Raw genomic sequence first — 12,857 nt, 5'->3', positions numbered from 1 at the left:
AGGATGAGAGAATGGCGACTTACTTTGAGTGCATTGATATGGCAATTTCCTCTTAACAGAAAAATAGCTTCTGAAATCTCTCATAACCGGGGTTAATGATTCCAGCAAACTGATGGTGTCTTCTTCCCTATTACAAACCTCAGTTATTACATTTACATCATTTTCAAAAATTAAAAACTATAAGCAAGATCAAGTTTGAAGTCAAAATTTGGAAATGATACACATTGCAAAGGAAGTCAAAATTGAGTTAGAAGCACTTGATATATCTTGCGAGCGATAATGTTGTTATCCCTAGTAAGAGTCACATCTAGGCAGCGTTCATTGTTGCTAGGGTCCAAATCAACCTACAATTACGATTAGAGTTTAAACAAACTCACCATCGCTTAAACTTTAAAGATAAGACTAACACTCAACATGATACCAAAATAGAATGCAAAAATAAATTAAAGATATGATTAAAATTATTTGTTCTAATCGAACATATTTTCTAATTTTCTTATCCAATTATACAATTGCAGTTCCTAAAACAAATAATAATTAAAAAATAATTTGCAGAAAGAAAATTAGAAAATTCAAACTTGATAACAATCTACCTTAAGAAAACCCATGACCGAGTAACAGCAACAACAACATTGAGACATAATTTGGTGAATATATATGGCAGACAAATTTAACAACTCTAGTATTGTTAACAAAGCTTCAACCAATACAACGGAAATCAACTCAATATATACCTGCATATCCTGAGTCTGAATTGTACACTCGTGCCCTGCAATGTCTTGGTGAGTGACTCTTGCTACGAATTGGTACGATGCTGATTATCTTGTAAATCTGCAAGCAAAATATACATATTGTTAGGAAAAAAGTGTTTATATATCAAAATGTGTAATATGCAAGTTTTCAATTGCAGATGTATGCAAGCTATAACCTGTTGTTAAATTTTGCAGAACATCTTTGTAAACTATATTTTTTGTAAATGTATTTGGCATTTCATTGTTGTTAGTAATTAAAACTTTGAGACCCTCTCTTGATGTGACTCTAGATAATGCAACATATAATTGACCATGAGTGAAGACAGGTTGTGGTAAATAGAGTCCCACTTGTTTCAATGATTGTCCTTGACTTTTGTTAATTGTCATTGCATAACATGGTCTTATTGGAAATTGACGTCTTTTAAATACAAAAGGCCATTTGTTTTCAGTTGCTGTCAAGGTTATTCTAGGAATGAAAACTTTGTAATTAATGTTGCTGCCAGCAAGTATTCTAACTTCAATAATTCTATCAAATAATTGAGTCACAACTAATCTTGTTCCATTACATAAACCTAAAGATTGGTTTAAATTTCGGAGCAACATAATAGGCATTCCAATTTTTAAAAATAACTTGTGTGAAGGCAAGCCATTGAAATCAAGTGTGTTGAGAAATTCTGTAGGATACATTATACTAAGAGTCTCAAAATTTCCAGAAGATGAGTATAAAGAATCAGAGCTTAAATAAATGTGTTTTTGACCAGGTAACAAATCTATTGCATAATCATTTATCTCCGCTACAATATTATTTTTTGGTGTAACAATAGCTCGCTCTCGTAAATATTCAAAACTGGCAAAATTATTTTCAAAGTCTGGATAAGTTGCTGAAAAAATAGAATGAATAGGATCAGAGTATGAATGAATGAGTAAATCATCTGGAATTTCAATCCAACATGTATCTTTGTCATTTGAATCAAATGTATCTCCAATTTGGCCATCACCTATCTGTAAAATCCAAGATGCAAAATTAGCAAGTTTTTCCTTTTGATCATTGTTTAATCCCTTTTGTGAAAGCCTCATATTTTCCTTCAACTGAAATACTTTGAAAAAATGCCATAAATAAGAGTTATTTAAAGAGGCATCTATTATCTCTTCTTTTGTTCCAGCGGGAATAACTGGTAAAATTTGCCTAAAGTCACCGCCTAATAAAAAAGGTTTACCACCAAATGGAGCACTTTTATTTGAATCGTTTGAATGTGATAAAATATCAGAAAGTGACTTGTCTAATGCTTCAAAACAATGTTTATGATTCATAGGAGCTTCATCCCAAATAATAAGATCTGCTTTTTCAATTAATTTAGCAAGATGAGTCCCTTTCTTAATTTGACATGTTGAGCAATCTGTAACTATGAGAGGAATTTTAAATCTGGAGTGAGCAGTTCTACCACCTGGTAAAAGTAATGAAGCTATTCCAGATGAAGCAACTGCTAAAACAATTTTACCCTCATATCTGATTTTACTTATTATTGTATGCCATAAAAATGTTTTTCCAGTTCCTCCATGGCCATAAACAAAAAAGAGACCCGACTTTTTTTCATTCACAGTACTAATAACACAATCATAGACAAATTTTTGGGATTCATTAAGCTGTGTTACCAAAACAGAATGTTCTCTACTTAAATCATCACAATTGTAATTTAATTCTTCCCTCAACAATTTGTTTCTAATTTCTGACATTTTTCTTTCATCAGGCATAGGCAAATTATGATCTTTTAAAGAGCTAGATGATGCATTAAATAGTTGCTCTAATTCAAATAGAAGAGAATTTTTTAATTCGAATTCTGGTAAATTTAGAGTTGGCATTGCGAAAGATTTTCGAAGCTCATACAAAATGTCATCACACATATATTGCCAATGACTATTAAAAAGTTGTTGAGGATTTGCTATTTCACAAAATAAAATCATTGTAACAAATAATTGCCTCAACTCGCGAGATGTTGCAATATTAACTGCATTTTCTAAAGCTTCAATCCACTCTTTATCATCCCCTAGTAAACCCAAACATTTACACGCAGCTTGATACGATGGTTGAATAATGCCGTTCACAGTTCTAATGTCATCAAAATTGAGAACACCTTTTTGAATATTGAGAAGCATTCTTAAATAGTATAACTCACCTGATGCAGGATGCACGTAGGCAATTCTGCCTATGGATCCTCCTTTTCTTTTCCTAGGCTTCCAAATCTTATGTCGAGATTCCCATAGAAACTTTGATGGCAATTCTGCATAAGTTAATGTTCGCGCTTCAGGAAAAAATTTATTTATTTCAAACCAACTTGTCAACATTGTGTTTTCAGAAGCTTTTTGATTAACAATTGATTCAAGTGATTGTTTACTATTGAAAACAATAGTTTGTTCCAAAGGAAGATGTACTGGCAATCGTTCAACAGGAGGTTCTCTCATATGAATTGGATACTCAAACAATCTCCAAACAGCTTCGTATGGAGATATATATCTACAATTTAGATAAGCAAGTATTTCATTGTTTGAATTCTCTTTAAAAACAATTCTTGCTCGATCTGAACCTTTGTTTATGTATTTGAAAAGATATTTTATAAGCATTGATTGACAACATGATTCAACATTTATATGAGCATTGTATCTCAATAATAAATTTGAATTGTAAGGTACAACAAAACTGTTATCAATTTGCATCCCATTTTTAACCACAAATTTTGACGAATCATCACGACGCCTATACACAGGAAAAGTATTTGTTTCAAAAATTGTTTCACTTTTGTATTGCTTTGGGAAAAACTTAGAACATTTTCCCTCTCGCATGCATGGAGAATTTTGATTAAGTTGTCCGCAAGGACCATGAATCATGAATTGGTTGACAATTTCATAAAGGAGAGGATCTGAATTTTTATTTGGTATTTCAGCTGAAATGATGGAATCTATGTCATCCGCAGAGTAGCATTTGTAAGGCTTCTTTAACCAAATTAAGATGTGAGCGTGAGGCAATCCTCTTTTCTGAAACTCGATTGTACAAATATCTGTTTGCAATCAAGTTAGGAAATATATAAATCACAGTCAATTTCATTGTAAAGAAAAAAAGAAAGAAATTGAGAAAAAAATTTATTTCTTAAACTCACCTACTTCAACTTCTCCAAAAGGTTCTCCTGATTTTATGTAGCAAATCATATCATCAAGTTTCATCTTAAAAACCCTAGAAATGATATCTGGTCTATCCTCTGACTTGTATCCAAGTTTTATATCAAATTCTCTCACAATTTCAGGCCATTTGATATTGCAAGTGAATGTTATGAACAAATCAGGATTACCAAATTGTCTACAAATAGCCATTGCATCTTGATAGTTGTTAAGCATATATCTAGGGCTTCCTGTGTATGAGCTAGGTAATATTACTTTTTTGCCTATGTTATCAGCATCATGATCACCTTTTGATACAGCGTCATAAATACCTTTATACACCTCACTTCGTAAATTTTTTTGATTTTTTCTAATGTAATCCAATCGATCCTCTTCAAGTGTTGCATAAGCATCCACCAAAAATTGTTGAAAAAGTCTTCCTCCTTTTAACAATGTATCTACTTGAGACTCCCTTTCTTGAATTTGATAGGCTATAAATGCTCTCATAGTCACTCTTCCTCTTTTACATGGGCGATTGTTTGAGGGAATATTCAATTTCAAATCAGGTCTGTATCCATCTTCACCATATGGAAAAAGAATGGGATATTGTAAAGACATAAATTTTGGATTTAATTTTGTCACACGTTTTAGTTCACCATCTTTAAACTCTATGACAATATCTCTATTTGAGTCAAATTGACCAATATCACCCACAATTAAACCAGCGATTTCATCACATATAGGCTGTCCATATTGTTTATCATCATTTAATTGCCTACCCAATATAGTTATTTTCAAAGAAGGAAGAGAATTGTTTTCAAATTTATCTCTAATTGTTCGAAACACTTGAACCAATTCATTTGATTCATTGAACATGTTGATCAAACCTTTGACAATATTCTGATCAAGCTTCATATTTGTTTCCTTACAATTAACAGCATTGAGACGATTTCCAATTTCATTAGCAGTATCATACACATATAGTTGTGCAAACTTTGGACATTCACCATCAGGGGGTAATAAAGAGCCCATTAAATGATGCACTTGACCACTAATTTTAAAAATGTAAGGGCCTGATTGATTATTAACTGTGTGATCAACTTTAGCTCCCATTGAAGTAAATGCAAACATTGAATTATAAGCTCTAATGTTTTGTCTAAACAATAAGCTTGTTTGGCCTTTAGTTGGGTCAAGCAAATTTTCTAAAAAGTGAGGAGTAGGCATTGGACGTGGAAGCTTGACTTTTCCTTGTTGGCAACAAAGAGAATAAAGGGGCTCATTATTCTTGGACTTCTGCTTTAAAGACTCTTTTAGCCAAAAAAGTGCACCACAATGGATGCACTTATAATTTTTGTCTCCCAAATCCACATATTTCTGAACATTTCCTATTGAAAAAACAGGTGAAGGGAGGGAAAAAAAAAAGTCAACCTATTAGAAACAAAGTCATAAATACATAACCAACCCAAATAAATTGTAAGTTAAAAAGTTAGTTTACCTTTTTTATTTTTCTGAAAATTGGCTTGACCTTTACTAATTTGATTCGGATTATCAAATGTATCGACATTGACAATTGTTTGAACTGTGTTTGTACTTGTTGAACACACATTGTCAACATTTTTTTGTCTTTTGTTTTCAAATTCAAAACTTGGTTTATCACAAACTTGTATGCCACTGGAAGAACCAACAATATGATCTTCTTTTCGTCTTTTGTTCTGAGGTTCAAAGCCTGGTTTATCACAAACTTGTATACCACTGGAAGAACCAACGATATGGCCTTCTTGTATCATTCTATTCAGTTTGGTATTTCTAGACCTTGTTAACATGGCTTGAAAAATGTTTGAACTCCAAACAACAGATAATGGGATGAGAACCCTAGGAAAAAAAGTCAATTATTAAATACTTGACAATATGTAATCTACAATCAACCAAAACAAACACATAGAGGTTACATTTCGAAACTATTATGCAAAAACCAACCCTAATAATGATTCAGAAAACCTTAGTTAACTATCTTTTATGATTGAAACTACACTATAAAATGTTAAATCCTTATGTAGACATGCAATCCAAAACGAAGACAAATTTGAAAGATGTGAGCCTTACCTGACAACGGATTAAACAGAAGGCACAGAAATAAGATATGCAATTGGAGTTGTACTGTAGCAGCCACTGCTTTCTAAATTCAAAGCTGGGAATAAGAAAATAGAATACATTTAAAGTCATGCAATTAAAATTGCAAACAAAGATCTAAATTCTCAAATATGCAATCCAATAAATAAGATCGTCGTCACAGATTATTATAATTTAATTACCAAAAGATTATGATAAAGTTGTAAATAAATAAATTGCAACATATTTAGAAAACACTCGAAGAGAAACAATTTTAAACATTAGCTTTTATCAAATCGATCTTTGATTGATATCTTATGATCTAACTGGAAAAAGGGTTTAACAGAACATCAGGCTTACAATAGTGAACTTTCATGCTCCTTTAAAACAATGCAAAAAGATCCCTCCCTATATTTAGAAAATAATTTAGGATTTTTGTGCTTAAATTAATAACAAAATTTATTAATATAGATATTAAGGATCAATTAACTTTGGCCCAAAACTAAAATCATATATGGGTTGACAATCCCTAATTTATTAGGATTAGAGACTGATTAATACAACTATGCCTCAGTAGAAAGTTGGAAAGACAGGCAGAGGGTGAACTCTGACTATTGTCAATTCGGCCAACATGCAAGATTTATTAGAATTAGAGATCCATTAATACAACTATGCTTTAGTCTAGTACTTTTTTAAAAAAAAAAAAAATTTTTATCATTAATAAAGAAGACTGAAAACTTGAAATTAAAAATTTAGACAAATAAATTTGAGAAGGATGAAGATTTTAGAGAGAGTGAGGAGAAAGAGAAATAGAGGGAGACCTTGGGTGAAGAGGTGATTGACGATTTCGTTGGGGGAGTACCTTAATGCAGTTTTTCACAATTTTTACAATTAAAAAACGGATAAACACAACATGACTGAAGGACACAAATCAGAACAAAAAACAACCTAATTTTGAGACAAATCTGAGTGGCAAGCAAAAGCCCTGGTTTTTTTTTTTTTTTTTTGGGGTAATGGCCAAGCAACTGATATATGGGCGTGTGACACCTGTGAGAAACGATAAGAGTACAATTTTAATACCATTCATATGCAAGCTAATCAATTCAATCATGCTCAAACCAATATAGCCTAATACGAAAGGAAAAGTTGAAATTTAATCATGTTAAATTCATAATTTTTTAACATCCATTTCCATCATAATAACCACCACATCATCATATTATCACAACTATTAAATCAAAAGAGATATTATAGATTAATTACTCAATTAAGATTGATTGAAGGACACAAATCGGAACAAAAAACAACCTAATTTCGAGACAAACCTGAGTGGCAAGCAAAAGCCCCGGTTTTTTTTTTTTTTTTGGGTACTATTAAATCAAAAGAGATATTATAGATTAATTACTCAATTAAGATTGACTGAAGGAATTAATCAGAAAGTTAGGCGTTTAGTATATATATAATTTGATAATTATCAAGGAATATCATCTATAAATGACAAAAACAAATTATAGTTGTAGCAATGATTTCACCTTTGTTTATTTTTCTTTTAGAATAGGTCCTACATGTGTCTTAATCTCTTATGAACAGTTATTTGATTGAGTCTAAAAGCTTCGGTCAAACATTTCAACAATAAAAAATCTTCAATCCATTCAAATTATGTATTAAATTTTATTATCAAATATAGGAAACAATGAATAAAAAATACTATTCATAACATACTCAATTTGTTTTCTTAATTATTCGTTTCCTCTGCACAACTCAAATTAATTCGAAGTTTTTTTTGCTCGGAAATCAAACGATGGGTTAGAAAACAAAGCTTACAACTTAAATAGAAAAGAACAACCTACTGCAAGCAACATATCGTCCACTTTGCAGATTTTTGTGGAACCACTTTGCAGGTTTTGTGGAACCACTGTGCATGTTTTGTGGAACCACTTTTCAGGTTTTGTGGAACCACTTTTCAGGTTTTGTGGAACCACTTTTCAGCTTTTCTGGAACCACTTTACAGGTTTTGTGGAACCACTTTACAGATTCAAATCTTTAAGCCTAAACAAATATAAAAGTTTACTGCAAGTTTATAGTTAATCGGGTCACATTCTCCTTCCTCTGCAAATAAACAAATCAAAATTCGATGCCGAAAACTATTTAAAATATATATATATATTTGTTGTTTTACTTTTCTTTTAAAAAAAATGCATACAATTTTACACATTTTCAAATCTACATATTTTTAAGATCTTGTAATTCTTCAATAAATTTATTAGTTTGGCATTCTCAATCCAAAAAGACTAAAATTGTTATCTTCACAGTATCAAAGATTGTTGGTTGTCGTCGCTATAGTGTTTCCAATCATATAGTCATTTTGGATAATTTACAATTGATTTTACCACAATTAAAGCTAACTTTATTAATTGCAATGTAAATATTATTCAATCACTCACAACACACCATTTCCCTTTTTCACAAAAAACAGAGACCCATTTTTCATTATTTATTGAGAAAAACTATTTGCAAATGGCCAAAACTTAAATATCCAAACAAAAACCACAAAAAACTCATATGCAAACAAAAAATAGTCCCTCCGAAAAAAAAACTAAAAACTAAAAAAAAAAAATCCATTCCATCCAACAAAAGATTAAGGGAAAAGGAAAAAAATTATAACCTAATTTCGAGACAAACCTGAGTGGCAAGCAAAAGCCCCGGTTTTTTTTTTTTTTTTGGGTACTATTAAATCAAAAGAGATATTATAGATTAATTACTCAATTAAGATTGACTGAAGGAATTAATCAGAAAGTTAGGCGTTTAGTATATATATAATTTGATAATTATCAAGGAATATCATCTATAAATGACAAAAACAAATTATAGTTGTAGCAATGATTTCACCTTTGTTTATTTTTCTTTTAGAATAGGTCCTACATGTGTCTTAATCTCTTATGAACAGTTATTTGATTGAGTCTAAAAGCTTCAGTCAAACATTTCAACAATAAAAAATCTTCAATCCATTCAAATTATGTATTAAATTTTATTATCAAATATAGGAAACAATGAATAAAAGAAATCATATTCATACATGGATACACGAATACACAGAGACATTACATAGACCATTTGATACAAAAAAATCAAGATGCTCACACAAACACTATTCATAGATCCATGACTAAGAATTTCTCAGATCCCGGTTGAAATTAATTAAATAAAAAAAATTTCATGGAAGCGATTTATACCTCTGATATTCTCAGCTCCGTGTCCCTTGATTCCTTCGCCAGCTTGGTTCATCTTCTAATCCATTTATTGGGTCTTCATAGACTTCTCCAAGTACAACCTGCAGACAGAAACAACACTCATTATGCAAGTGTAGCATGCCAATTTGTAAATATAACGACCCGTATTTTTCAGTATTCAAAATCAAAAGTAGTTCATTGGTCCACATTATGCAAGATTTGCACCGAAAACGATATAGTGTAGCATGAAAACTCAAATCAAAGACTGAACCTAAACTCAAGTATCCACATTCATGCCGAGAACGATAAATGAAAGACGTACAAAATATCAAACCATGACAAAGATTTAAAATTTATTCCTAATCCATCAAACTTTTGAAATTTTTACAAACTGGGTTCAATTTACTACACAGAAAAATCCAACAATACAGAAAAATCCATACCTTTAACCAAGAAAACCTTCACAATATGAGAGGTTAAGTCAATCTGCAACACAATAAATTGATCACATCAAACAATAGTAGATATAATCAAATCGAATTAGAGTATTGATGAAGAAGAAATGAAAAGAAGAGGGTTACTCTGCTCTCTGCGTTCAGTATCTTCCTGGAATCAAAACCTCCAAAAGACTAAAACGAAATTGATGTGGAAAACCCATTTGGAATCCAAATTTACATCCCTGAATTAGTTGGAGCAAATCAATTGATAAACACCCATAACACAGTAAACCAAAAATGAATATACAAACACAGAATAAATAAAAAAGATCCAAAAAACAATTCAAGAGAATCTGCACACGTAAGAATTTACTGCACACGTAAGAAACAGCACGGTAAACCCAAGAGAATCTGTCAGATAGAAATTAAAAATCAGTATGCACGAAAGACCAAAATAATCTTTGAGGCGCCATTTTTACATTAACAAACTCAAAATTCAAATCAGTCCCCAAAATTCAAATCAGATCGGAATCCAAAGCAAAGCAGATCAAAATCCAGTACCAATTACAACAAAAAAAAAAACACAAAATTTGAAAAACATTAATACAAACACACACACAATAATCATCAAATTACAGAAAAATACACAATTAAACACCTAATCGGAATCGTTGACATGCAACAGAAGGAACGATGCAAATGGACATCAATCAGACAGCTATAGCCACGGACGAATCAACCAAACAAACTAATTTGAAAAGAAAAATCGAAAATTTAATCCATTTTTATATAAATGATAAAAACAATTAGGGATCTGGGAGATTGAACGGAATGATGATCGGAGGGAGGAAATTAGGGTTAGAGAAGAGAGCGAAAGAGCGAGCAGAGAGAGGAGACTTACAGTTCGGGATCGAGACGAAGAGGACGAATCTGTAAGGATGAGATTGTGGTGTGAGGATCGCAACGCAGCAAGAGAGGGAAGGGGGGGAGAGAGAGAGAGAGAAACAGACAACTGGAGATCGAAATCGAAATCAAAAAAGGAAGGCTCGAGAACTTCTGGAACTATGAAAACGCGTCGACATCTCATAAAAGTAGAGGACGCGTGGAGAAATCGACAGATTTCTACCGCACAGCAGGGACAAAAACGCCATTTTACTGTATAATAAACACAAAAAACAAAACTTAAAGAACAATTAAAGGGCAAAAACGGAAGAACACTGGCGAAGTAACAGTAAAAAGGACACAGAAGGAATTAACAGGAAGTTAGGCGTTTAGTATATATATAATTTAATGCCTTCCTTCATTTTGATGGCTTTATTTCATTTAATCATACTAATTTCTACTTTACCTTTCTAGAGTTCGTTCGCCAAGGAACTCTGTTCAAAACTATTACAACAGATTTCTTCCCATCTTTTTATTTTATGAGATCTCATTGGAAACCATATAAGGACAACTATTTAATATAGCTATTTGTACAAGTATTTTACCATTAAGAAGTAATTGTCTATTGTACAAATTATGTATAAACTTACCATAACTAAAGTTTACTAATTGTGATTCATAACCGATGAAAATCTCTCTTTTGTCTACCTCTATCCCGGTGAGCCGAAACCAAAGCTCTTTATTGATATTAGGCATAAAAAAACACATGAAAGTAGTAAATATAATATAAATGGATATAGTGGCTTTCGACGTTTCTATGGTTAATTCTTAAACTGTGAGGTCCTCTATACAACAAATCCCTTCTTTCTTTCATTTAATTAATGTTATTGTTAACTTGTACAATTCACACTCTTTGGCGCTACCCATATTTATTCAGTACTAGGTCTTCCACAATGAGATCTACTTATACAGTAACAATATTTAATTATGAAGATAAGCTGAGTAGTTGATCATGTTCGTTCGATCGTGCCAGAGTAAGGCATAAATTTAAAATAGTATTTCACTTGCTTAATGAATATAAGCCATCAATGGAGAATTGTTTCTCATCTTAAATTTAAAACGGAGTTGATTGGATTTGCACCAATGAAATCATACATTTGATACCACAATAGAAGGATATATCTTTTTTATCTTTAGATATTGAATAGAGTTCTTCCATTCTAGTCTGCATTGGTACCGATCAATGATACTTGATCAATTATTTTCTTTCTTTTGTCCTAGCCCATGATCTAAACGAGTCGTATATACACCCTATTACATGTCCCTCGTCATTGAGGGCATCCCTCAAAAGCGGGGGATTTCCTGACATTCTGATTGGTTGCCTTGTGTTTCTAATAAGTTGCTTAATAGTTGGTATATTGAATCATATACATATAGGTTTAGATTGATCTTAACCGGATGATTATGAATTATTTTTTTATATTAATAAATTAATGAAAAAATATTAAATCCGGTAAGAAGATAAATCTTGTTAAGATTAAGAGCCTATTGGCGTGAAAACAAAAAAGTTCATGACGCTGAAATAGGCCTCTCAATAGATCAGATAAAATCAGAAATAACTTTTATCTCATACTACTCTTTTGATACATGATTTAAGAGTTGAAAAAAAAATTCTCATATCAAAATCGAAGTGCCATGCTATTATTCTTAATATTCATATATCATATAGCATGAAGGAATAGTCTACTTTTTTTTTCTCAAATCAAATAAAAAAATCATTGGCGTCAAGCGTGAGGGAATGCTTCATTTGGTAATTTCTCCTCCAACTAAAGTAAAAGATCCCACTGAAGCGGCTAATCCATGCTTATCGTTTGTATATGTGGTTGCACAAATGGGAAGGGACAATTTCAATATTTTTCCATACGTAATCCTTTGTATAGGCTTTGAGGTAGACGTTTAGTAAGATGGTATGGATTTTCCAATATGCCCAAGGTCCTTGCTGGCTGCAATATGATGAGAGGCTACTCCTTTGGGAACAAAAAATCGAAACCCTCTACACCCCACGCTAGATTTATGTATTGTACCTTTCCAGTTAGTCCATAAGAATCAGGCACCCGTATTCTAGGACCATACAATCCTCTTACATGAAATGCATCACCAAAGAAAGCCACCCCTAATAGAAATAAATGAATTCCGAAAATCAAAAAACAGTTTTGTTGTATGTTCATCAATAAATATTTCTAGATACACCCAATGCATATAGCTGCCAAAAAGAACAAGTCCGAAAACACAATATG

General features: G+C 31.8%; 1 protein-coding gene across 1 annotated transcript; it reads right to left on the bottom strand.

Moving 5' to 3' along the window:
- Positions 1-2,190: 2,190 nt before the first annotated feature.
- LOC125473705 lies at positions 2,191-10,746 on the bottom strand. The gene is made up of 10 exons (XM_048576903.1): positions 10,580-10,746; positions 9,823-9,920; positions 9,685-9,727; positions 9,245-9,342; positions 6,833-7,058; positions 6,006-6,090; positions 5,398-5,774; positions 3,905-5,287; positions 2,731-3,031; positions 2,191-2,197 (listed from the first exon to the last, which is right to left on the bottom strand). Exons 7-10 carry the CDS (start codon positions 5,723-5,725, stop codon positions 2,191-2,193), a joined length of 2,019 nt encoding a protein of 672 aa, XP_048432860.1. The 5' UTR covers positions 5,726-5,774; positions 6,006-6,090; positions 6,833-7,058; positions 9,245-9,342; positions 9,685-9,727; positions 9,823-9,920; positions 10,580-10,746.
- Positions 10,747-12,857: the final 2,111 nt, after the last annotated feature.

This window comes from the organism of the source record quoted next, unplaced genomic scaffold (genome assembly GCF_019419815.1).
Source record: "Pyrus x bretschneideri cultivar Hongxiangsu unplaced genomic scaffold, Pyrus_bretschneideri_v1 Contig93, whole genome shotgun sequence".
Taxonomy (NCBI): domain Eukaryota; kingdom Viridiplantae; phylum Streptophyta; class Magnoliopsida; order Rosales; family Rosaceae; genus Pyrus; species Pyrus x bretschneideri.
Note: the sequence above shows the minus strand (reverse complement) of the source record. Positions and strands in the feature narration are given on the sequence as shown.